This window comes from Oncorhynchus gorbuscha, linkage group LG13 (genome assembly GCF_021184085.1).
Source record: "Oncorhynchus gorbuscha isolate QuinsamMale2020 ecotype Even-year linkage group LG13, OgorEven_v1.0, whole genome shotgun sequence".
NCBI lineage: Eukaryota > Metazoa > Chordata > Actinopteri > Salmoniformes > Salmonidae > Oncorhynchus > Oncorhynchus gorbuscha.
Window position 1 is genome coordinate 17,970,508 of NC_060185.1, and position 26,551 is coordinate 17,997,058.

A 26,551-nucleotide genomic window follows, 5' to 3' on the forward strand; every position below is an offset into this window, starting at 1 on the left:
AGCCTCTCACAGCCCTAGAGGTGGTGGAGGGGAAAGTGTGTGGGTACTGGGAGGCCAATCTAATGGCAGCTTCCCTGTCTGAGAAAGTGTGTGGGTACTGGGAGGCCAATCTAATGGCAGCTTCCCTGTCTGGGAAAGTGTGTGGGTACTGGGAGGCCAATCTAATGGCAGCTTCCCTGTCTGGGAAAGTGTGTGGGTACTGGGAGGCCAATCTAAAGGCAGCTTCCCTGTCTGGGAAAGTGTGTGGGTACTGGGAGGCAAATCTAAAGGCAGCTTCCCTGTCTGGGAAAATGTGTGGGTACTGGGAGGCCAATCTAAAGGCAGCTTCCCTGTCTGGGAAAGTGTGTGGGTACTGGGAGGCCAATCTAAAGGCAGCTTCCCTGTCTGGGAAAGTGTGTGGGTACTGGGAGGCAAATCTAAAGGCAGCTTCCCTGTCTGGGAAAATGTGTGGGTACTGGGAGGCCAATCTAAAGGCAGCTTCCCTGTCTGGGAAAGTGTGTGGGTACTGGGAGGCAAATCTAAAGGCAGCTTCCCTGTCTGGGAAAGTGTGTTGGTTTCTCACACGCACACCCGCCCCCACGCACAGGGTGTCACTGTGCCAAGGACACAAAGCAGGAAGCTACACACAAGGACAAAGGAATAACAAAGAACAAAAGGAGAACCTGAGGCGCTGTGGAGAAGGAATAATAACGGACATATGCCGACCTCTCCAGGCGTAAGAGACGGGAGAGAGATGAGGGGGAGGAGAGATAGAGAGGAGAGAGAGTGGAGAAGGGAGAGAGATGAGGAGAGAGGGGAGAGAGATGAGGGGGAGGAGAGAGAGAGGGGAGACGGGAGAGAGATGAGGGGGAGGAGTGATAGAGAGGAGAGAGAGGTGATAGGGGAGAGAGAGAGGAGAGAGAGATGAGAGAGATGAGGGGGAGGAGAGATAGAGAGGGGAGATAGAAGGGAGAGAGAGGTGAGAGGGGAGAGAGATGGGGCAGGAGAGATAGAGAGAGAGAGGGGAGAGAGATGAGGGGGAGGAGAGATAGAGAGGAGAGAGATGAGGGGAGGAGAGAGAGAGGAGAGATGGGAGAGAGATGGGGGAGGAGAGATAGAGAGGAGAGAGGGGAGAGGGGAGAGAGATGAGGGGAAGGAGAGATAGAGGGGAAGGAGAGATAGAGGGGAAGGAGAGATAGAGAGGAGAGACAGGAGAGGGGAGAGATAGAGGGGAAGGAGAGATAGAGAGGAGAGAGGGGAGAGAGATGAGGGGGAGGAGAGATAGAGATGAGAGAGGGGAGAGAGATGAGGCGGAGGAGAGATAGAGAGGAGAGAGGGGAGAGAGATGAGGCGGAGGAGAGATAGAGAGGAGAGAGGGGAGAGAGATGAGGCGGAGGAGAGATAGAGAGGAGAGAGGGGAGAGAGAGGGGAGAGAGGTGATGGGGAGGAGAGATAGTTTAAAGTCAAATGCTTCAGAGGGCAAAATAAAAAACCTCTTCCTCACTTCAGTAATGTAATGTGTCTGAAAGCCAAGGGAACATCTACACATCTAAATCTCCCTCCGCTATTCAACTACTGACGTAGCTAATCTTCTGATCCAGACTGGGCTTTATAAAGAGTACATACTGAGCCTCCCTCCATCCGTCTACTACATCCCTCCCTCCCCCTCCTCATTTGTCAAGATAGACGTCTTACAAAGGAAACAGACGTTAATGGGTTTAGTCATCTAATTCCAACAGCTAGTTACCTCAGGAAGGATTTTGGTAGCATCGTACTTGAACCTTCTATCATACAGACCACATTAGACTGTCATAAGGACGACAAAAGAGATTCATTGGCCGTTATAACACCAGCTTTGGGTCTTTATGTTTCAACACCTTTGTGGAATGAGATGCAGTCACATCCCGATGTTCACTCACCTGTAGAGAGAAGTGGAGTTTGAAGCCAGGCTTTGCCACGAAGTAGTCGTCTGACTTGAAGGAGACTTTGAGGGTGTTGGTTTTGGAGGTAAGACGAGGGGGGACTCTCTGACCACACCATCTCCCCCAGACAATAGTACTGGTCTCTGAGATGTCCTCCACCTCCACAAAGTCATATCTGCAAGGGAAGGGGGAGAGGAGGGGCTCACTAGATTTTCAATCAATGGATTTAATATAAGAACGGATCAATCAATGGATATAATATATCAAAGGATAAATAAATGAATAATCACTGTTCATTAGAAAAGGTATAACTGTTGGCGAGCCAATCACCAGTCACCTCCCCCTCTTTATATATTTCCTCATTTCTCCCCTCTCGCGTTCTGTTCCTCTCCCCTCCTGTTCCTCTCCCCTCTCGCTTTCTGTTCCTCTCCCCTCCTGTGCCTCTCCCCTCCTGTTCCTCTCCCCTCTCGCTTTCTGTTCCTCTCCCCTCTCGGTTTCTGTTCCTCTCCCCTCCTGTTCCTCTCTCCTCTCGCTTTCTGTTCCTCTCCCCTCTCGCTTCCTGTTCTACTCCCCTCTCGCTTCCTGTTCTACTCCCCTCTCGCTTTCTATTCCTCTCCCCTCCTGTCCCTCTCTCCTCGCACTTTCTGTTCCTCTCCCCTCTCGCTTTCTGTTACTCTCTCCTCTCGCTTTCTGTTCCTCTCACCTCCTGTTCCTCTCCCCACTCACTTTCTGTTCCTCTCCCCTCTCGCTTTCTATTCCTCTCCCCTCCTGTTCCTCTCTCCTCTCGCTTTCTGTTCCTCTCCCCTCCTATTCCCTTCCCCTCTCGCTTTCATGTTCCTCTCCCCTCTCACTTTCTGTTCCGCTCCCCTCCTGTACCTCTCTCCTCTCGGTTTCTGTTCCTCTCTCCTCCTGTTCCTCTCCCTCTCACTTTCTGTTCCACTCTCCTCCTGTTCCTCTCCCCCTCTCTGTTCCTCTCCCCTCCTGTTCCTCTCTCCTCTCACTTTCTGTGCCTCTCCCCTCCTGTTCCTCTCCCCTCTTGCTTTCTGTTCCTCTCCCCTCTCGCCTTCTGTTCCTGCCTCTCCCCTCTTGCTTTCTTTTCCTCTCCCCTCCTGTCCCTCTCTCCTCTCGCTTTCTGTTCCTCCCCCTCCTGTCCCTCCTCCTCTCGCTTTCTGTTCCTCTCCCCTCCTGTGCCTCCTCCCCTCTCGCTTTCTGTTCCTCTCCCTCCTATTCCTCTCCCCTCTCGGTTTCTGTTCCTCTCCCCTCTCGGTTTCTGTTCCTCTCCCCTCTCGCTTTCTGTCCTCTCCTCTCCTGTCCCTCTCGCCTCACGCTTTCTGTACCTCTACCCTCTCGCTTTCTGTTCCTCTCCCCTCTCGGTTTCTGTTCCTCTCCCCTCTCGGTTTCTGTTCCTCTCCCCTCTCGCTTTCTGTCCTCTCCCCTCCTGTTCCTCTCTCCTCTCGCTTAATGTTCCTCTCCCCTGCTATTCCCTTCCCCTCTCGCTTTCTGTCCTCTCCCCTCTCGGTTTCTGGTCCTCTCCCCTGCTGTTCCTCTCTCCTCTCGCTTTCTGTTCCTCTCCCCTCCTGTTCCTCTCCCCTCTCGCTTTCTGTTCCTCTCCCCTCCTATTCCCTATCCCCTCTCGCTTTCTGTTCCTCTCTCCTCCTGTCCTCTCCCCTCTCGCATTCTGTTCCTCTCCCCTCCTGTTCCTCTCTCCTCTCACTTTCTGTGCCTCTCCCCTCCTGTTCCTCTCCCCTCTCGCTTTCTGTTCCTCTCCCCTCTCGCTTTCTGTTCCTCTCCCCTCTCGCTTTCTGTTCTACTCCCCTCTCGCTTTCTGTTCCGCTCCCCTCCTGTTCCTCTTTCCTCTCGCTTTCTGTTCCTCTCTCCTCCTGTTCCTCTCCCCTGTCGCTTTCTGTGCCTCTCCCCTCCTGTTCCTCTCGCCTCTTGCTTTCTGTTCCTCTCCCCTCCTATTACCTTCCCCTCTCGCTTTCTGTTCCTCTCCCCTCCTGTGCCTCTCCCCTCTCGCTTTCTGTTCCTATCCCCTCCTGTTCCGCTCTCCTCTCGCTTTCTGTTCCTCTCCCCTCCTACTCCTCTCCCCTCTCGCTTTCTGTTCCTCTCCCCTCACGGTTTCTGTTCCACTCCTCTCCCCTCTCGCTTTCTGTTCCTCTCTCCTCTCCCCTCCTACTCCTCCCTCCTCTCGCTTTCTGTTCCTCTCCCCTCCTGTTCCTCTCTTGTTTCGCTTTCTGTTCCTCTCCCCTCTCACTTTCTGTTCCTCTCCCCTCTTGTTCCTCTCTCCTCTCGCTTTCTGTTCCTCTCCCCTCCTGTTCCTCTCCCCTCTCGCTTTCTGTTTCTCTCCCCTCCTGTTCCTCTCCCTTTCTGTTCCTCTCCCCTCTCACTTTCTGTTCCGCTCCCCGCCTGTTCCTCTCTCCTCTCGGTTTCTGTTCCTCTCCCCTCCTGTGCCTCTCCCCTCTCACTTTCTGTTCCTATCCCCTCTCGCTTTCTGTTCCTCTCTCCTCCTGTCCTCTCCCCTCTCGCATTCTGTTCCTCTCCCCTCCTGTTCCTCTCTCCTCTCACTTTCTGTGCCTCTCCCCTCCTGTTCCTCTCCCCTCTCGCTTTCTGTTCCTCTCCCCTCTCGCTTTCTGTTCCTCTCCCCTCTCGCTTTCTGTTCTACTCCCCTCTCGCTTTCTGTTCCGCTCCCCTCCTGTTCCTCTTTCCTCTCGCTTTCTGTTCCTCTCTCCTCCTGTTCCTCTCCCCTGTCGCTTTCTGTGCCTCTCCCCTCCTGTTCCTCTCGCCTCTTGCTTTCTGTTCCTCTCCCCTCCTGTGCCTCTCCCCTCTCGCTTTCTGTTCCTATCCCCTCCTGTTCCGCTCTCCTCTCGCTTTCTGTTCCTCTCCCCTCCTACTCCTCTCCCCTCTCGCTTTCTGTTCCTCTCCCCTCACGGTTTCTGTTCCACTCCTCTCCCCTCTCGCTTTCTGTTCCTCTCTCCTCTCCCCTCCTACTCCTCCCTCCTCTCGCTTTCTGTTCCTCTCCCCTCCTGTTCCTCTCTTGTTTCGCTTTCTGTTCCTCTCCCCTCTCACTTTCTGTTCCTCTCCCCTCTTGTTCCTCTCTCCTCTCGCTTTCTGTTCCTCTCCCCTCCTGTTCCTCTCCCCTCTCGCTTTCTGTTTCTCTCCCCTCCTGTTCCTCTCCCTTTCTGTTCCTCTCCCCTCTCACTTTCTGTTCCGCTCCCCGCCTGTTCCTCTCTCCTCTCGGTTTCTGTTCCTCTCCCCTCCTGTGCCTCTCCCCTCTCACTTTCTGTTCCTCTCCCCTCTCTCTTTCTGTTCCTCTCCCCTCCTGTTCCTCTCTCATCTCGCTTTCTGTTCCTCTCCCCTCTCGCTTTCTGTTCCTCTCCCCTCTCGCTTCCTGTTCTACTCCCCTCTCGCTTTATATTCCTCTCCCCTCCTGTCCCTCTCTCCTCGCACTTTCTGTTCCTCTCCCCTCTCACTTTCTGTTACTCTCTCCTCTCGCTTTCTGTTCCTCTCATCTCCTGTTCCTCTCCCCACTCGCTTTCTGTTCCTCTCCCCTCTCGCTTTCTATTCCTCTCCCCTCCTGTTCCTCTCTCCTCTCGGTTTCTGTTCCTCTCCCCTCCTATTCCCTTCCCCTCTCGCTTTCATGTTCCTCTCCCCTCTCACTTTCTGTTCCGCTCCCCTCCTGTACCTCTCTCCTCTCGGTTTCTGTTCCTCTCTCCTCCTGTTCCTCTCCCCTCTCGCTTTCTGTTCCACTCTCCTCCTGTTCCTCTCCCCTCTCGCTTTCTGTTCCGCTCCCCGCCTGTTCCTCTCTCCTCTCGGTTTCTGTGCCTTCCCCTCCTGTTCCTCTCCCCTCTCACTTTCTGTTCCTCTCCCCTCTCTCTTTCTGTTCCTCTCCCCTCCTGTTCCTCTCTCATCTCGCTTTCTGTGCCTCTCCCCTCCTGTGCCTCTCCCCTCTCGCTTTCTGTTCCTCTCCCCTCTCGCTTTCTGTTCCTCTCCCCTCTCGCTTCCTGTTCTACTCCCCTCTCGCTTTCTGTTCCTCTCCCCTCCTGTCCCTCTCTCCTCGCACTTTCTGTTCCTCTCCCCTCTCGCTTTCTGTTACTCTCTCCTCTCGCTTTCTGTTCCTCTTATCTCCTGTTCCTCTCCCCACTCGCTTTCTGTTCCTCTCCCCTCTCGCTTTCTATTCCTCTCCCCTCCTGTTCCTCTCTCCTCTCGCTTTCTGTTCCTCTCCCCTCCTATTCCCTTCCCCTCTCGCTTTCATGTTCCTCTCCCCTCTCACTTTCTGTTCCGCTTCCCTCCTGTACCTCTCTCCTCTCGGTTTCTGTTCCTCTCTCCTCCTGTTCCTCTCCCCTCTCGCTTTCTGTTCCACTCTCCTCCTGTTCCTCTCCCCTCTCGCTTTCTGTTCCTCTCCCCTCCTGTTCCTCTCTCCTCTCACTTTCTGTGCCTCTCCCCTCCTGTTCCTCTCCCCTCTCGCTTTCTGTTCCTCTCCCCTCTCGCTTTCTGTTCCTCTCTCCTCCTGTGCCTCTCCCCTCTTGCTTTCATTTCCTCTCCCCTCCTGTTCCTCTCTCCACTCGCTTTCTGTTCCTCTCCCCTCCTGTCCCTCTCTCCTCTCGCTTTCTGTTCCTCCCCCCTCCTGTGCCTCCGCCCTCTCGCTTTCTGTTCCTCTCCCCTCCTATTCCTCTCCCCTCTCGCTTTCTGTTCCTCTCCCCTCTCGGTTTCTGTCCTCTCCCCTCTCGGATTCTGTTCCTCTCCCCTCTCGCTTTCTGTCCTCTCCTCTCCTGTTCCTCTCGCCTCACGCTTTCTGTACCTCTACCCTCCCGCTTTCTGTTCCTCTCCCCTCTCGGTTTCTGTTCCTCTCCCCTCTCGGTTTCTGTTCCTCTCCCCTCTCGCTTTCTGTCCTCTCCCCTCCTGTTCCTCTCTCCTCTCGCTTAATGTTTCTCTCCCCTGCTATTCCCTTCCCCTCTCGCTTTCTGTCCTCTCCCCTCTCGGTTTCTGGTCCTCTCCCCTGCTGTTCCTCTCTCCTCTCGCTTTCTGTTCCTCTCCCCTCCTGTTCCTCTCCCCTCTCGCTTTCTGTTCCTCTCCCCTCCTATTCCCTTCCCCTCTCGCTTTCTGTTCCTCTCTCCTCCTGTCCTCTCCCCTGTCGCATTTTGTTCCTCTCCCCTCCTGTTCCTCTCTCCTCTCACTGTCTGTGCCTCTCCCCTCCTGTTCCTCTCCCCTCTCGCTTTCTGTTCCTCTCCCCTCTCGCTTTCTGGTCCTCTCCCCTCTCGCTTTCTGTTCTACTCCCCTCTCGCTTTCTGTTCCTCTCCCCTCCTGTCCCTCTCTCCTCTCACTTTCTGGTCCTCTCCCCTCTCGCCTGCTGTTCCTCTCCCCTCTCGGTTTCTGTTCCTCTCCCCTCTCGCTTTATGTTCCTCTCCCCTCCAGTTCCTCTCTCCTCTCGCTTTCTGTTCCTCTCTCCTCTCGCTTTCTGTTCCTCTCCCCTCCTGTTCCTCTCGCCTTTCGCTTTCTGTTCCTCTCCCCTCCTGTACCTCTCTCCTCTCGCTTTCTGTTCCTCTCCTGTCCTGTTCCTCTCCCCTCTCGCTTTCTGTTCCTCTCTCCTCCTGTTCCTCTCCCCTCTCGCTTTCTGTTCCTCTCCCCTCCTGTGCCTCTCTCCTCTCAATTTCTGTGCCTCTCCCCTCTCGCTTTCTGTTCCTCTCCCCTCTCACTTTCTGTTCCTCTCCCCTCTCACTTTCTGGTCCTCTCCTCTCCTGTTCCTCTCTCCTCTCGCTTTCTGTTCCTCTCCCCTGTCGCTTTCTGTTCCTCTCCCCTCTCGCTTTCTGTTCCTCTCTCCTCTCGCTTTCTGTTCCTCTCCCCTCCTGTTCCTCTCCCCACTCGCTATCTTGTCCTCTCCCATCTCGCTTTCTGTCCCTCTCCCCTCCTGTTCCTCTCCCCTCTCGCTTTCTGTTCCTCTCCCCTCCTGTTCCTCTCCCCTCTCGCTTTCTGTTCCTCTCTCCTCCTGTTCCTCCCCCCTGTCGCTTTCTGTGCCTCTCCCCTCCTGTTCCTCTCTCCTCTCGCTTTCTGTTCCTCTCCCCTCCTGTGCCTCTCCCCTCTCGCTTTCTGTTCCTCTCCCCTCTCGCTTTCTGTTCTACTCCCCTCTCACTTTCTGTTCCTCTCCCCTCCTGTCCCTCTCTCCTCCTACTTTCTGTTCCTCTCTCCTCTCGCTTTCTGTGCCTCTCTCCTCTCGCTTTCTGTTCCTCCCCCCTCCTGTTCCTCTCTCCTTTCGCTTTCTGTTCCTCTCCCCTCATAGCTTTCTGTTCCTCTCCCCTGTCACGTTGTGTTCCTCTCCCCTCCTGTCCTTCTCCCCTCTCGCTTTCTGTTCTACTCCCCTCTCACTTTCTGTTCCTCTCCCCTCCTGTCCCTCTATCCTCCTACATTCTGTTCCTCTCTCCTCTCGCTTTCTGTGCCTCTCTCCTCTCGCTTTCTGTTCCTCCCCCCCTGTGCCTCTCTCCTTTCGCTTTCTGTTCCTCTCCCCTCATAGCTTTCTGTTCCTCTCCCCTGTCACGTTGTGTTCCTCTCCCCTCCTGTCCCTCTCCCCTCTCGCTTTCTGTTCCTCTCCCCTCTCACTTTCTGCTCCGCTCCCCTCCTGTTCCTCTTTCGTCTCGCTTTCTGTTCCTCTCTCCTCCTGTTCCTCTCCCCTGTCGCTTTCTGTGCCTCTCCCCTCCTGTTCCTCTCTCCTCTCGCTTTCTGTTCCTCTTCCCTCCTATTCCCTTCCCCTCTCGCTTTCTGTTCCTCTCCCCTCTCACTTTCTGCTCCGCTCCCCTCCTGTTCCTCTTTCCTCTCACTTTCTGTTCCTCTCTCCTCCTGTTCCTCTCCCCTGTCACTTTCTGTGCCTCTCCCCTCCTGTTCCTCTCTCCTCTCGCTTTCTGTTCCTCTTCCCTCCTATTCCCTTCCCCTCTCGCTTTCTGTTCCTCTCCCCTCCTGTGCCTCTCCCCTCTCACTTTATGTTCCTCTCCCCTCTCGCTTTCTGTTCCTCTCCCCTCCTGTTCCGCTCTCCTCTCGCTTTCTGTTCCTCTCCCCTCCTACTCCTCTCCCCTCTCGCTTTCTGTTCCTCTCCCCTCACGGTTTCTGTTCCTCTCCTCTCCCCTCTCGCTTTCTGTTCCTCTCTCCTCTCGCTTTCTGTTCCTCTCTCCTCTCGCTTTCTGTTCCTCTCCCCTCCTGTTCCTCTCTCCTTTCGCTTTCTGTTCCTCTCCCCTCTCACTTTCTGTTCCTCTCCCCTCCTGTTCCTCTCTCCTCTCGCTCTCTGTTCCTCTCCCCTCCTGTTCCTCTCCCCTCTCGCTTTCTGTTCCTCTCCCCTCCTATTCCTCTCCCCTCTCCCTTTCTGGTCCTCTCCCCTCTCACTTTCTGCTCCGCTCCCCTCCTGTTCCTCTTTCCTCTCGCTTTCTGTTCCTCTCTCCTCCTGTTCCTCTCCCCTGTCGCTTTCTGTGCCTCTCCCCTCCTGTTCCTCTCTCCTCTCGCTTTCTGTTCCTCTCCCCTCCTATTACCTTCCCCTCTCTCTTTCTGTTCCTCTCCCCTCCTGTGCCTCTCCCCTCTCGCTTTCTGTTCCTCTCCCCTCCTGTTCCGCTCTCCTCTCGCTTTCTGTTCCTCTCCCCTCCTACTCCTCTCTCCTCTCGCTTTCTGTTCCTCTCCCCTCCTGTTCCTCTCTCCTTTCGCTTTCTGTTCCTCTCCCCTCTCACTTTCTGTTCCTCTCCCCTCCTGTTCCTCTCTCCTCTCGCTTTCTGTACCTCTCCCCTCCTGTTCCTCTCCCCTCTCGCTTTCTGTTCCTCTCCCCTCCTATTCCTCTCCCTTTCTGTTCCTCTCCCCTCTCACTTTCTGTTCCGCTCCCCGCCTGTTCCTCTCTCCTCTCGGTTTCTGTTCCTCTCCCCTCCTGTGCCTCTCCCCTCTCACTTTCTGTTCCTCTCCCCTCCTGTTCCTCTCTCCTCTCGCTTTCTGTGCCTCTCCCCTCCTGTTCCTCTCCCCTCTCGCTTTCTGTTCCTCTCCCCTCGCACTTTCTGTTCCTCTCCCCTCTCGCTTTCTGTTATTCTCTCCTCTCGCTTTCTGTTCCTCTCACCTCCTGTTCCTCTCCCCACTCGCTTTCTGTTCCTCTCCCCTCTCGCTTTCTATTCCTCTCCCCTCCTGTTCCTCTCTGCTCTCGCTTTCTGTTCCTCTCCCCTCCTATTCCCTTCCCCTCTCGCTTTCATGTTCCTCTCCCCTCTCACTTTCTGTTCCGCTCTCCTCCTGTACCTCTCTCCTCTCGGTTTCTGTTCCTCTCTCCTCCTGTTCCTCTCCCCTCTCGCTTTCTGTTCCTCTTCCCTCCTATTCCCTTCCCCTCTCGCTTTCTGTTCCTCTCCCCTCCTGTGCCTCTCCCCTCTCACTTTATGTTCCTCTCCCCTCTCGCTTTCTGTTCCTCTCCCCTCCTGTTCCGCTCTCCTCTCGCTTTCTGTTCCTCTCCCCTCCTACTCCTCTCCCCTCTCGCTTTCTGTTCCTCTCCCCTCTCGCTTTCTGTTCCTCTCCCCTCTCGCTTTCTGTTCTACTCCCCTCTCGCTTTCTGTTCCTCTCCCCTCCTGTCCCTCTCTCCTCTCACTTTCTGGTCCTCTCCCCTCTCACTTTCTGTTCCTCTCCCCTCTCTCTTGTCTAAAGTGCTTACAAAGACAAATGCCTTTGGTTTGGGGATTAAAAGCCTATTCTCTCTTCTCACCCTCAAGGACATATTCTTCATTACTGCAAAGACGGCAACCTTCATCCATCCCTCCCCCCTCTCTCTCTTTCCATCCTCTCTTTAGTCTCTGTAGATGTTGATACCCTCATCAGAGGGATGACAGCCTACTCTCTTCCAGCCTACTCTCTTCACTCAAATCTCCCTTTTCATCTGTTTCAAACTCAGCCAACTTTCTCTCTCCCTGGCACTTCAATCTTTCACCTCTCTATCCTCTCCTCCCTCTCTCACCTGCAGACTTCGTTCTCTGGTTCCTCCAGTGCAAAGTGGGAGTCAAACTCCAGGGTGATGCGGGTGTTGTGGGGCGACAGTAGTTTCCATGACAACTGTAGGTTCCTGGGATAGGCGTTAGGAAAACGGGGGCTCTGAATGACTCCTCCCGTTGCCGTTACCGTGACGACCTCTTCTTTCCGGTACAAGTCTGTAAGGTGATTGCTGTCTGTTAGCAGTTATAACTGGTATAGGTTAGTGAGTTTACTCTCTGGGATTTCATACACAGTGTTACAGAGTCAGAGAGAAAGCGAGAGTGAGACAGAGAAAAACAGAGACCGAGACCAAGAGAAACAGAGACCGAGAGAGAGACTGACAGAGACTGAGCGAGAGAGAGAACGACAGAGACTGACAGAGACTGACAGAGAGACAGAGACCGACAGAGAGACAGGGACACCGAGAGAGAGACAGAGACACTGAGAGAGACAGACCAAGACAGGGAGACCGAGGGAGCGAGATCGAGAGAGAGAGAGAGCGAGGCCAACAGAGAGCGAGATAGAGAGAGAGAGAGCGAGGCCAACAGAGAGCGAGATAGAGAGAGAGAGAGCGAGGCCAACAGAGAGCGAGATAGAGAGAGAGAGAGCGAGGCCAACAGAGAGCGAGATAGAGAGCGAGACAGAGAGAGAGAGAGAGCGAGACAGAGAGCGAGACAGAGAGAAAGACAGAGAGAAAGAGAAAGAGAGAGACAGGAACAGAGCCAGAGAGAGAGAGACAGACAAAGAAAAACTGTAAATTAAGCTGTTCAAATAAATACAGTTTATATTCCCACACAGTCCTAATTCTCTGTGACAACATAGTCCTAATGCTCTGTGACAACATAGTCCTAATGCTCTGTGACAACATAGTCCTAATGCTCTGTGACTAGATAGTCCTAATGCTCTGTGACTACATAGTCCTAATGCTCTGTGACTACATAGTCCTAATGCTCTGTGACAACATAGTCCTAATGCTCTGTGACTACATAGTCCTAATGCTCTGTGACTACATAGTCCTAATGCTCTGTGACTACATAGTCCTTATGCTCTGTGACAACATAGTCCTAATGCTCTGTGACAACATAGTCCTAATGCTCTGTGACTATATAGTCCTAATGCTCTGTGACTACATAGTCCTTATGCTCTGTGACTATAGTCCTAATGCTCTGTGACTACATATTCCTAATGCTCTGTTACTACATAGTCCTACATAGTCCTCCTAAAGCTCTGTGACTACATAGTCCTAATGCTCTGTGACTACATAGTCCTCCTAGTGTTCTGTGACCACATAGTCCTCCTAGTGCTCTGTGACCACATAGTCCTCCTAGTGCTCTGTGACTACATAGTCCTCCTAATGCTCTGTGACTACATAGTCCTCCTAGTGCTCTGCGATTATATTCCTCCTAATGCTCTGTGACTACATAGTCCTCCTAGTGCTCTGCGATTATATTCCTCCTAATGCTCTGTGACTACATAGTCCTCCTAATGCTCTGTGACTACATAGTCCTCCTAATGCTCTGTGACTGAATCTGAGGACATTAATCCATTTCTCTACTGCTCTCACTCAGTGGAAGTAGTTATTGTGACCTATACAGGGGCACGGGGTTAGTGAGTTGTGTCAAATGAGGAAAGGTGTTGAATATCTGCTCGACCCCACATGATCGCTAGCAACTGTAGAAACACACTTCTCTCCCCCTCCCGCCATCATTTCTCTCTCACACGCCCTCCGTCATGTCTCTCTCCCTGACGAGTGGTAGTACCTGTATCCATAGTGATGTTAATTACGCCATGTGAAACAAGGAATATGATGTGTGTGCGTCTGTGTGTGTGTGTATGGAAGTAAGTGCGTCCATAGAACACACAGCAGAGGGAGAGGAGGAGGAGAGCAGTGATGCATGGAGTGGCCAATCCAACTCAATCCCAAATGTAACCATTTACATATACAGTGCATTCGGAAAGTTTCAGACCCATTGACTTTTTCCACATTTTGTTAATTAAGTTACAACCTTATTCTAAAATTGATTTTTTTTTATCCCCTCAATCTACACAGTATCCAAAAATGAAGAAGCTAAAAGTGTTTAGACATTTTTGCTAATTTATATTAAAAAATTCAAAAAACAGAAATACCTTATAAGTATTCAGACTAGGGATGCACGACACATCGGTAAACATGTCGGAATCGGAGGATATTATCTAAAAATGGCAACATCAGCATCGGCCAGATGTCTAGTTTAATGCAGATCTGCAAAACCAACGTCAAAGCTGACATGCTTACCGATATGTGGCCCGTTTCAGGAAACTAGGCGTATGTCACGGCTTCACGGGAGAGAGATTTTTTATGAAAAATTATAAATATAAATGCATTTTTTTGGCAGAAATGCCTTCTCAAACATGTGAACTTTCATGTGCCTTAATATCAAACTTGTATGACATCTGTAGATACAATTGTGAAATTACAAGCCTAGTTGGTTTAGCCACAGAAAAAGTGAGAGCAACCTTCCTGCTAGCCATAATTGGCTGAGAGAATGAGCGGGGTGGACATGCCGAGAGATGCGTTTCGATTGGGCTACCATATAGCAGGCATCTGCCTATATGAGCCGGTCAGTATGTTTAGGTAATCGTGTCGAGGTGGCTTTCATTTTTTTGTATTGTGTCGTAAAAATGCATAACCATAATATCAAGTTAAAGTGTACTGTTAGCTAATGTTATGTGTATGCTCTCCACTTTCTGGAGAACCGGGTTTTGAAATCAGTGGAATTCTAATATGATAGCTAAGAAGATGGAGAAAACACCAGTCTGGATTACATCATCAACCTAAGGCAACCATGCATGGCATCAGACAGGAGACGCGTCCAACCATGATGTAAACTGGTAAGATTTTCAGATAATACATGTTTCTTATTTTGACAGAGAGTGGTTTCATTTCAAATGTACTGTTAGCTAGCTAACGTTAGCTGGCTGGGTCATTAGCTAATGTTATGTATATCATCTTATTCTTCGTATCTCAGACACATTTGATTTAGTTATAGCGATAGAACCTGGTGGTTAGCTACCTGCAGATTTATGCAAGGTAGTAACATCATCAGTTGTGATTATGGTCCATTGTTTAGCTAGCTAGCTACATGTCTTAACAAAAGACTCCACTCTAATTTGGACAAAGTATTTTCATTTAAATTTAAATTGTACTGTTAACTATCTAGCAAATGTCAGCTGGCTGGCTCGCTAACTAACTAATGTTACATCATGTCATGTGTTGGGATTCATTGATTACCTAGCTAGCTATCTAGCTACATTTCTTAACAAAAGACTCTCGTCTTAGTGTGCCAGAGCGCAGACTAACTGAAGCATTTTTGAAAGCTGAACACCCTCTGAATATGTCCGTTGTCAGTAAACGTAGGCAACAAAGCGTAACTCGATTGTTGCCAGCAGCACAGGTACAGTCACCAACGCTCTGGATAACATGAAAACTGTCTAACCAGCTCTGCTAGGGCGAGTAAAATGATCCGAGTGGGGTGTTCTCTCATTATGTGTCTGGAAGTAGCTAGCCAACGTTTGCCAGTTAGCTTGGGTGCTTGACTGTAGTTGTGAGGTCAGGGCATTCGGAACAACCCTACTTATTGGCCAGAGCATCCAGTGTGTGCTCTGAACACGAAACCACAGCTAGAGCAATAGGGCGAGTAATGTTCAGTGAGCTGTTCTCTCTCTATTAGATGTCTGGAAGTAGCTGGCAAGTTAGTAGAGAACGATTGAATCAACCCTTAATGAGATGGGTGGGGCTAAGGCTTAAGAGGCTGTGATCAATGCTGAATGGGTGGGGCTAAGGCTTAAGAGGCTGTGATCAATGCTGAATGGGTGGGGTTAAGGCTTAAGAGGCTGTGATCAATGCTGAATGGGTGGGGTTAAGGCTTAAGAGGCTGTGATCAATGCTGAATGGGTGGGGTTAAGGCTTAAGAGGCTGTGATCAATGCTGAATGGGTGGGGTTAGGGCTTAAGAGGCTGTGATCAATGCTGAATGGGTGGGGTTAAGGCTTAAAAGGCTGTGATCAATGCTGAATGGGTGGGGTTAAGGCTTAAGAGGCTGTGATCAATGCTGAATGGGTGGGGTTAAGGCTTAAGAGGGCGTGAACAATGCTGAATGGTTGTAGACAAAGGGCTCTCCAATAGTAGTATCAAAACACTGAAAGAGGGTTTTCTAAAAAGTGAGTTTACAAGTTTATCAACTTTCAAAGCAGAATTACTTTCCCATTGTTTCCTCAAATACAGTGTATGATATACTATTTTGTAGCACTGTGTCTCTGCTTTTATCCAATGTAAAACACAGAAATTCAAATGTTGCTACATGAGCGGATCCAGCTGGTGAGTCAGATAACGAAGGCAGATGATTTAATGACACCATGAAAAATACAGTGTTATACAGAAAAGCAGAACAATACTAAGCGCTACACTTACACAACTAAACAAGTTCAAGTCCAGCAGTCATTTGAAAGAGTAAGAACATTTCAGCGAGACAACTCAAAGGCAAAATACCATTAATGACAAAATAATGGATTGAATTGCCGTTGACAATCAACCGTTCTCGGTCGAGGATGATGTTGGCTTTCGCCAACTAGTCAAGCACCGGTACACACTACAAAGTAGGTGCTATTTTTCAGATGTTGCCCTACCGGAGTTACACAGTAACTGCTATTAGCTTCACAACGGACATTTAGAAAAGCGATGTCAGCCCCATGAGCATGCTGAGTCTGACAGCAAAGTGGGTAGACGAGGATTTTGTACTGTATTTCGTCATATTGCATGTTCATGAATGTGCTGGTTCTCATACCGCTGCTGCTATTTCAATTGTATTTGAGAACATGTTTGAAACCTGGAAACATGAACACACTCCTCATTCAAACAACTGACTGGAGAAATAAGCTCATCAACTGCATCTGCAGCAGCCGTGATACCCCTCTGTCATGGCTTTGAAATGGCTGCTCAACAAAACTGCCCACACAGACCGTGGGGTTAAAACATGCAAAAGTACTGAAGGCTGTGAACAAACAAAACAGGTTTTACGTGAAATGTTAGAGACATAGCTGGAAAAGATGGATACGGACACAGTGACAGTGCGGACCAAGGAGGAGACTGACAGACAGAGCTGGAAAAGATGGATACGGACACAGTAACAGTGCGGACCAAGGAGGAGACTGACAGACAGAGCTGGAAAAGATGGATACGGACACAGTAACAGTGCGGACCAAGGAGGAGACTGACAGACAGAGCTGGAAAAGATGGATACGGACACAGTGACAGTGCGGACCAAGGAGGAGACTGACAGACAGAGCTGGAAAAGATGGATATGGACACAGTGACAGTGCGGACCAAGGAGGAGACTGACAGACAGAGCTGGAAAAGATGGATACGGACACAGTGACAGTGACAGACAGAGCTGGAAAAGATGGATATGGACACCAAGGAGGGAGACTGACAGACAGAGCTGGAAAAGATGGATATGGACACAGTGACAGTGCGCACCAAGGAGGAGACTGACAGACAGAGCTGGAAAAGATGGATACGGACACAGTGACAGTGCGGACCAAGGAGGAGACTGACAGACAGAGCTGGAAAAGATGGATACGGACACAGTGACAGTGCGGACCAAGGAGGAGACTGACAGACAGAGCTGGAAAAGATGGATACGGACACAGTAACAGTGCGGACCAAGGAGGAGACTGACAGACAGAGCTGGAAAAGATGGATACGGACACAGTAACAGTGCGGATCAAGGAGGAGACTGACAGACAGAGCTGGAAAAGATGGATACGGACACAGTGACAGTGCGGACCAAGGAGGAGACTGACAGACAGAGCTGGAAAAGATGGATACGGACACAGTGACAGTGCGCACCAAGGGGGAGACTGACAGACAGAGCTGGAAAAGATGGATACGGACACAGTGACAGTGCGCACCAAGGAGGAGACTGACAGACAGAGCTGGAAAAGATGGATACGGACACAGTGACAGTGCGGACCAAGGAGGAGACTGACAGACAGAGCTGGAAAAGATGGATACGGAGACAGTGCGGACCAAGGAGGAGACTGACAGACAGAGCTGGAAAAGATGGATACGGACACAGTGACAGTGCGGACCAAGGAGGAGACTGACAGACAGAGCTGGAAAAGATGGATACGGACACAGTGACAGTGCGGACCAAGGAGGAGACTGACAGACAGAGCTGGAAAAGATGGATACGGACACAGTGACAGTGCGGACCAAGGAGGAGACTGACAGACAGAGCTGGAAAAGATGGATACGGACACAGTGACAGTGCGGACCAAGGAGGAGACTGACAGACAGAGCTGGAAAAGATGGATACGGACACAGTGACAGTGCGGACCAAGGAGAGGAGACTGACAGACAGAGCTGGAAAAGATGGATACGGACACAGTGACAGTGCGGACCAAGGAGGAGACTGACAGACGGAGCTGGAAAAGATGGATACGGACACAGTGACAGTGCGGACCAAGGAGGAGACTGACAGACGGAGCTGGAAAAGATGGATACGGACACAGTGACAGTGCGGACCAAGGAGGAGACTGACAGACGGAGCTGGAAAAGATAGATACGGACACAGTGACAGTGCGCACCAAGGAGGAGACTGACAGACAGAGCTGGAAAAGATGGATACGGACACAGTGACAGTGCGGACCAAGGAGGAGACTGACAGACAGAGCTGGAAAAGATGGATACGGACACAGTGACAGTGCGGACCAAGGAGGAGACTGACAGACAGAGCTGAAACTGCTTGACATGTCTGGTGGGTTGGCAGCACACTACATTGCTGCCTGCCATAAGTTGAGGTGTCTGACAGACCAATCAACCTACACATGTACACTACTGTATGCTTATTGTTATTGTCCAATGAATGGCTATTTTGATCCTTGGTTATTGTTGTTGTCCCGTTGACAATTTTGATTCTCATTATTTTCATATTGTAAATATCCAAAGTAAGCTTTGGCAATATGAACATTGTTACGTCATGCCCATAAAGTAAATTTAATTTAATTCCTGGTTGAGACTGAAGAACTTAACAACGAACCAGCACAGCAAGTAAGTGAACAATCGGTTTTGATTATGTCTTTCTGGTAATGGGGACGTAAAAGCAAACAAAATAACTTTTTGTTCAGTGTGTGTGTTAACTATTTATTACTAGAATGCTTGAAAGACTGCTAAAATTGTAAATATCAGTTATCAGCATCGTTTTTTTGCCAAGGAAAATGTTGGATATTGGATTGGCCAAAAATGTCATATTGGTGCATCACTAATTCAGACCATCTGCTATGAGAGTCTAAATTGAGCTCAGGTGCATCCTGTTTCCATCCTTGAGATGTTTCTACAACTTGGAGTCCACCTGTGGTAAATTTATTTGATTGGACATGATGTGGAAAGACACACACCTGTCTATATAAGGTCCCACAGTTGACATTGCATGTCAGAGCAAAAACCAAGCCATGAGATCGAAGGAATTGTCTGTAGAGCTCCAAGACAGGTTTGTGTGTACAAAAAAATTTCCTCAGCATTGAAGGTCCCCAAGAACACAGTGGCCTCCATAATTCTTAAATGGAATAAGTTTGGAACCACCAAGACTATTCCTAGAGCTGGCCGCCCGAGCAAACTGAGCAATCGGGGGAGAAGGGCCTTGGTCAGGGAGGTGACGAAGAAGCCGGTGGTCACTCTGACAGAGCTCCAGAGGTCCTCTGTGGAGAAAGGGAGAACCTTCCAGAAGGACAACCATCTCTGCAGCAGTCCACCAATCAGGCCTTTACGGTAGAGTGGCCAGATGGAAGCCATTCCTCAAAAAAAGGTACATGACAGCACGCTTGAAGTTTGCGAAAAGGCATCTAAAGGACTCTCAGACCATGAGAAACAAGATTCTCGTTCTGATGAAACCAAGATTTTACTCTTTCGCCTGAATGCCAAGCATCATATCATCCCTATGGTGAAGCAGAACCCGGATTTGAACATCTCTGGAGAGACCAGTAACGCTCCCCATCCAACCTGACAGAGCTTGAAAGGATCTGCAGAGAAGAATGGGAGAAACTCCCCAAATACAGCTGTGCCAAGCTTGTTGCGTCAAACCCAAGAAGACGCAAGGCTGTAAACGCTGTCAAAGGGGCTTCAACAAAGTACTGAGTAAAGGGTCTGAATACTTATGCAAATGTTATTTCAGTATTGTATATATATATTTTCTAATTGCAAAAATTATAGTGTAATTGACTGTAGATTGACGAGTATGACTCCATCCGTCAGTCAGTCAGTCATTGGCTGGGGGTTCCTGACGCGTAAGCACCTTCTCGACTGAATGGAGAGCCCAGCCAGACCTCTGATTAACAGAGTGGAACAATGCCATTAGATGCTCTCATCAGTCAGATCACTCAAGATTGACCTTGAAAATGGATGTTGGGAAATGCCATCAAAACCGGCCAGTAGGGGCAACACTATTACCAGAGGGTGTTGTGGATGGAGGTGACGGTTGGGCATTCAATCCCAGTGGTAGACACTTTTTTATGCCCTATTCCAAAGTTTAACCCTAAACCATTCCGAATGATGGAAGAGCAGGAGGAGCAACCTAGGGTGTCAAAAAAACTAAATTAGATGCTGTCGAAACGTGGATAAACGTCAGAATCTGAAGTCAAATTGATTAAAAAAAGGGAGATCTCGTTGCTTTCACACTATAAAACAATTATATGCCAACACACACGGACACACTGTTTTGAATATCTAACGACACTGGTGAGCGACACGCATGGCAAGATGAAAGACAGGACGGAGGAAGGGGAGGGGGGCAGGAAGAGAATGGTACGAGAGAGAGGTCTCATTCTGTCTCAGCTGTGTATGCTAAACTCAGCACCCAGGGGAGTAGGCCCAAACGTTATTATGCATGCGGCAACTCTCCACTAAAACAACATACACCTCAGAAAATACAGTCCAGTCAGCTCAGCAGGTCACGCAGTCCGTGTGTGTGTGTGTGCGTGTGTGTCAGGGTTTCTGTTAGCCATCAGGACTAATAGCCGTTTTTTGTTCTATATTTTTTTTAAAGCCAATAAATAAAATTGCACCAGCCAATTGTCCAGGAGATGCTTTTTAGCCTATTCATTTAGCCTATTCATTTAGCCTATTCATTTAGCCTATTCTTTAGCCTCTTCATTGAAGGAACTACCAGTCGATGAACTACATTTGACTGGTCCTGCTTATCAGCTTATAGGTTAATTGACATAATTTAGTGGAATTAAACTGGCGCGTGTACAGTATATTCATTATGTATCTGATTTATCACACGAATACAGATATAGAGTGGAAAATCTGTCAGACAGCGTGAGAGCTGCTGCTACATGATCTCAAACAGCAAGGCATTGGCGACAGAAGGCAGGCTTCATCAGCACCTCACACAGCATAGGCAACAGAAGGCAGGCTTCATCAGTACCTCACACAGCATAGGCAGGCTTCATCAGCACCTCACACAGCATAGGCAACAGAAGGCAGGCTTCATCAGTACCTCACACAGCATAGGCAGGCTTCATCAGCACCTCACACAGCATAGGCAGGCTTCATCAGCGCCTCACACAGCATAGGCAGGCTTCATCAGCGCCTCACACAGCATAGGCAGGCTTCATCAGCGCCTCACACAGCATAGGCAACTAGTCCAACGCTCTAACCACTAGGCTACCCTGCCACGCCAATGAGCTGGAGGCAGTATGCATTTTAAGAACACATACTTCATTGTTTGAAACCTGAATGTTTTACTACATTATGAGGCATGTCTTACCTTGTTTTAAAGTAGCCTGGACAACATCAGACCATATCTGTGGAGGCAATTGTTTTATATCAACTTTCTTTCATTGTCCAGTAGCTAAAAGGAACAAACATAGTCATATTAGCAACCCATGCTCGTTGTTGCATATTAGATCTCCCCTCTTTCTAAATGTCTAAAGGATATTTTAACCGCTGGCAAGCGGTGGGCTTGAGACATTGTCCTCGCTAATTGCATTATGGGACACACATTGGCAATTAGCCTAGGATACTGCCTTGTGCTCATTGCTGAACTTATATTGTGATGAAATAATATCAACATTTTAAACTAAACGTTCTGATCTGGTGCATCAGACTCATTGCTTTTTACAAGTTTTTTGGTTGTACAAATGTGGGATTTATCATCCCACAACTGTCCCATAGTGTGTTTGGAATAGGCCATTTCTTTCCTGACTCGCTAAACCAATAAAATAATTAAACCTTCATACTATGGGGATAGTAGATTAACGATTAAACCTTCATACTATGGGGATAGTAGATTAACGATTAAACCTTCATACTATGGGGATAGTAGATTAACGATTAAACCTTCATACTATGGGGATAGTAGATTAACGATTAAACCTTCATACTATGGGGATAGTAGATTAACGATTAAACCTTCATACTATGGGGATAGTAGATTAACGATTAAACCTTCATACTATGGGGATAGTAGATTAACTATGGGGATAGTAGATTAAACCTTCATACTATGGGGATAGTAGATTAACGATTAAACATACTTCATACTATGGGGATAGTAGATTAACGATTAAACCTTCATACTATGGGGATAGTAGATTAACGATTAAACCTTCATACTATGGGGATAGTAGATTAACGATTAAACCTTCATACTATGGGGATAGTAGATTAACGATTAAACCTTCATACTATGGGGATAGTAGATTAACGATTAAACCTTCATACTATGGGGATAGTAGATTAACGATTAAACCTTCATACTATGGGGATAGTAGATTAACGATTAAACCTTCATACTATGGGGATAGTAGATTAACGATTAAACCTTCATACTATGGGGATAGTAGATTAACGATTAAACCTTCATACTATGGGGATAGTAGATTAACGATTAAACCTTCATACTATGGGGATAGTAGATTAACGATTAAACCTTCATACTATGGGGATAGTAGATTAACGATTAAACCTTCATACTATGGGGATAGTAGATTAACGATTAAACCTTCATACTATGGGGATAGTAGATTAACGATTAAACCTTCATACTATGGGGATAGTAGATTAACGATTAAACCTTCATACTATGGGGATAGTAGATTAACGATTAAACCTTCATACTATGGGGATAGTAGATTAACGATTAAACCTTCATACTATGGGGATAGTAGATTAACGATTAAACCTTCATACTATGGGGATAGTAGATTAACGATTAAACCTTCATACTATGGGGATAGTAGATTAACGATTAAACCTTCATACTATGGGGATAGTAGATTAACGATTAAACCTTCATACTATGGGGATAGTAGATTAACGATTGAAACCTTCATACTATGGGGATAGTAGATTATACTATGGGGATAGTAGATTGATTAAACCTTCATACTATGGGGATAGGATTAAACCTTCATACTATGGGGATAGTAGATTAACGATGAAACCTTCATACTATGGGGATAGTAGATTAACGATTAAACCTTCATACTATGGGGATAGTAGATTAACGATTAAACCTTCATACTATGGGGATAGTATGGGGATAGTAGATTAACGATTAAACCTTCATACTATGGGGATAGTAGATTAACGATTAAACCTTCATACTATGGGGATAGTAGATTAACGATTAAACCTTCATACTATGGGGATAGTAGATTAACGATTAAACCTTCATACTATGGGGATAGTAGATTAACGATTAAACCTTCATACTATGGGGATAGTAGATTAACGATTAAACCTTCATACTATGGGGATAGTAGATTAACGATTAAACCTTCATACTATGGGGATAGTAGATTAACGATTAAACCTTCATACTATGGGGATAGTAGATTATACTATGGGGATAGTAGATTAACGATTAAACCTTCATACTATGGGGATAGTAGATTAACCTTCATACTATGGGGATAGTAGATGAAACCTTCATACTATGGGGATAGTAGATTAACGATTAAACCTTCATACTATGGGGATAGTAGATTAACGATTAAACCTTCATACTATGGGGATAGTAGATTAACTATGGGGATAGTAGATTGAAACCTTCATACTATGGGGATAGTAGATTAACCATGGGGATAGTAGATTAAACCTTCATACTATGGGGATAGTTGATTAACGATGAAACCTTCATACTATGGGGATAGTAGATTAACGATTAAACCTTCATACTATGGGGATAGTAGATTAACGATTAAACCTTCATACTATGGGGATAGTAGATTAACGATTAAACCTTCATACTATGGGGATAGTAGATTAACGATTAAACCTTCATACTATGGGGATAGTAGATTAACGATTAAACCTTCATACTATGGGGATAGTAGATTAACGATTAAACCTTCATACTATGGGGATAGTAGATTAACGATTAAACCTTCATACTATGGGGATAGTAGATTAACGATTAAACCTTCATACTATGGGGATAGTAGATTAACGGCTAATGATTTTTCTTTTGGTTACTCGTCCTGTTAACACATTGTTGCATCCAAGACTTGAATGTTGTGGTAATACGAGTTACCATTATCTACATGTGATTTCTGTCATTCTGAGCACCGTTGGTGGACGGCTTCAATCAGGTTACGAACACAATGCATATGAGTCTGGAAAATGTATCAAAATGTCTGGTCAATTAAAATGCTGCCGGTCTTATGTCCAGCGCCACATTTTCCTTACGAAAACCCTGGGATGCGTGTGTTTGTGCGTGTTGGTTGTCCTAGTGTGTATATGCGCTCGTTCACCGTGTATGTGAAATAATGTACAGAATATGTCATATTCTATGTCTAACAAAACAGTGTTGTCTTCAAAGCCAGAGAGACTTAGTAAATAGTAAAGTTGTATTTTCAAATTAAACTGTCTAAAGTCATGATGTCAACAGGGCTGATATAATCACAGAGAGCATTTTGACTCACAAGGCTCAAGTTAGACAGACATCACACTTCATTAAACAGATCTGACTTCCCACACTTACATTATGTAGGTATGTGTGTGCGCAGTCTGTGTAGTGTTGCCTCACTGTGGGCTGAACCTGATCGTCACACCGACACCAGCAGAGTGTGATGTTCTACCAGCACCCTGGAATCTATTTCTGCTGAGTGACGATCACAGCAACACATCACTGTCAGCCGAAGAATTAGACTGCATTAAAACAGTGACACAGTGAGTGTGTGTGTGTGTGACATGGTGAGGTTCAAAAGTATTAGGACATTGACACATTTGTTGCTGTTTTAGCTCTGTACTACATCACATTATATCTGAAATACAAAGTGCAGCTATAATTTGAGGGGATTTTCATCAATATAAATTTAACTGTACAGCACCTTTTGTACATGGTCCCCCTATTTTAGGGAACAAATTCAGTTATGGGTCGTTCAATATGACTTCAATCACTGACTGCGCCCCTTTTGATTTGAATGAGACTTTACATACAGTGGCCTTGCACTGGAAAAAATACAGTGGCCTTGCACTTCAAAAAAAAAAAGAGAAAAGTGGTGCGTACATTTTAGCATATCTATTAACTCCCTTTGCATATGTATTCACTCCCTTTGCATATGTATTCACACCCTTAGCATATGTATTCACACCCTTAGCATATGTATTCACACCCTTAGCATATGTATTCACACCCTTAGCATATCTATTCACACCCTTAGCATATGTATTCACACCCTTAGCATATGTATTCACTCCCTTTGCATATGAATTCACCCCCTTTACTATGAAGCCCCTAAATAAGATCTGGTGCAACCAATTACCTTCAGAAGTCACATAATTACTTAAATAACGTCCACCTGTGCGCAATCTAAGTGTCACATGATCTGTCACATGACCTCAGTATATATATACCTGTTCTGAAAGGCCCCAGAGTTTTCAACACTACTAAGCAAGGGACACCATCAAGCAAGTGGCACTATGAAGAAGAAGGAGCTCTCCAAACAGGCCAGGGACAAAGTTGTGGAGAAGTATAGATCAGGGTTGGGTTCTAAAAAAATATGCGAAACTTTGAACATCGCACGGAGCACCATTAAATCCATTATTTAAAAAATGGAAAGAATATGGCACCACAACAAACCTGCCAAGAGAGGGCCACCCACCAAAACTCACAGACCAGGCACAGAGGGCATTGATCAGAGAGGCAACAAGGAAACCAAAGATAACCCTTAAGGAGCTGAAAAGATCCACAGTGGAGATTGGAGTATCTGTCCATAGGACCACTTTAAGCCATACACTCCACAAAGCTGGGCTTTATGGAAGAGTTGCCAGAACAAAAAACATTACATTAAGAAAAAAACAAGCAAACACATTTTGCATGCCCAAATGAAAAGTGAGAGACTCCCCAAAAATATGGAAGAAGGTACTCTGATCAGATGAGACAAAAATTTAGCTTTTTAGCCATCAAGGAAAATGCTATGTCTGGCGCGAACCCATCACCTCTCATCACCCCGAGAAAACCACCCTGCTGTGGGAATGTTTTTAATCAGCAGGGACTGGGAAAGTGGTCAGAATTGAAGGAATGATGGGTGGTGCTAAATACAGGGAAATTCTTGAGGGAAACCTGTTTCAGTCTTCCAGAGATTTGAGACTGGGACGGAGGTTCACCTTCCAGCAGGACAATAACCCTAAGCATACTGCTAAAGCAACACTTGAGTGGTTTAAGGGGAAACATTTAAATGTATTGGAATGGCCTAGTCAAAGCCCAGACCTCAATCCAATTGAGAATCTGTGGTATGACTTAAAGATTGTTGTTCACCAGCAGAACACATCCAACTTGAAGGAGCTGGAGCAGTTTTGCCTCAGTGGCCAGATCTGCCAAGCTTATAGAGACATACCCAGAGAGACTTGCAACTGTAATTTCTGCAAAAGGTGTCTCTAAAAAGTATCAACTTTGAGGGGGTGAATAGTTATGTACACTCAAGTTCTCTGTTTGTCTTATTTCTTGTTTGTTTTAAAATTAAAATATTTAGCATCTTCAAAGTGGTAGGCATGTTGTGTAAATAAAATGATACAACCCCCCCCAAAAAAATGAGTTTTAATTTCAGGTTGTAATGTGGCAAAATTCCAAGGAGGCTAATACTTTCACAAGCCACTGTACCTGTTTGCCCAAGGTAGAAGTGCTCAGAAATAGATTTTTCGGTGTTCAGTGTATAATCAGAGAAAGGCCAGCAGGATACATACATTATGTCCCGTCCTCATTTCAACCCTCTGAGGAGAACAGGCCAAGTCACAGTGTGACATGCATCCATCTCTCCACTCACTCACACATACAGACACTGGACACGCAGATGTGAGGCAGACGGACTGGGGGCAGATTTCAAGAGCAAGATGGCTGTCAAAATACACACACACATACGCAGCTCAGAGGGCCAGGGTTGACATCCAAATAAACCCTACTCAGGCTAGAGCCCAGCCAGGCACACAAGCAGGTTTACCAACAGGGTGTTTGTATGTGTGTGTGTTGGTGCACTGTCAGTGCTGTAAACTAGGTGTCTGTCTGTCACTCAGTGAAGGTGCATGCTGAAGGTGTCTCTGAGTCTGAGTCTCTCAGAGTGTGCGTGTGTGTTTGGAGTAGGGGAAATTGCTTTTTGTGCTGCAGTAGCTTGCTGTCAGCACGTGTGTGTGTGTGTGTGTGTGTG

The 26,551-nt window shown here is 47.7% G+C and overlaps 1 protein-coding gene across 1 annotated transcript in view; it reads right to left on the bottom strand.

Moving 5' to 3' along the window:
- Positions 1-26,551, bottom strand: part of LOC123994061 (platelet-derived growth factor D-like) — a 127,560-nt gene that overhangs the window by 56,335 nt on the left and 44,674 nt on the right. The window contains exons 2-3 of the mRNA XM_046296548.1: positions 10,852-11,041; positions 1,899-2,076 (exon numbers count right to left, since the gene is read on the bottom strand). Coding sequence (XP_046152504.1) covers positions 1,899-2,076; positions 10,852-11,041 — 368 coding nt within the window. The remainder of the gene's footprint in view (positions 1-1,898; positions 2,077-10,851; positions 11,042-26,551) is intronic.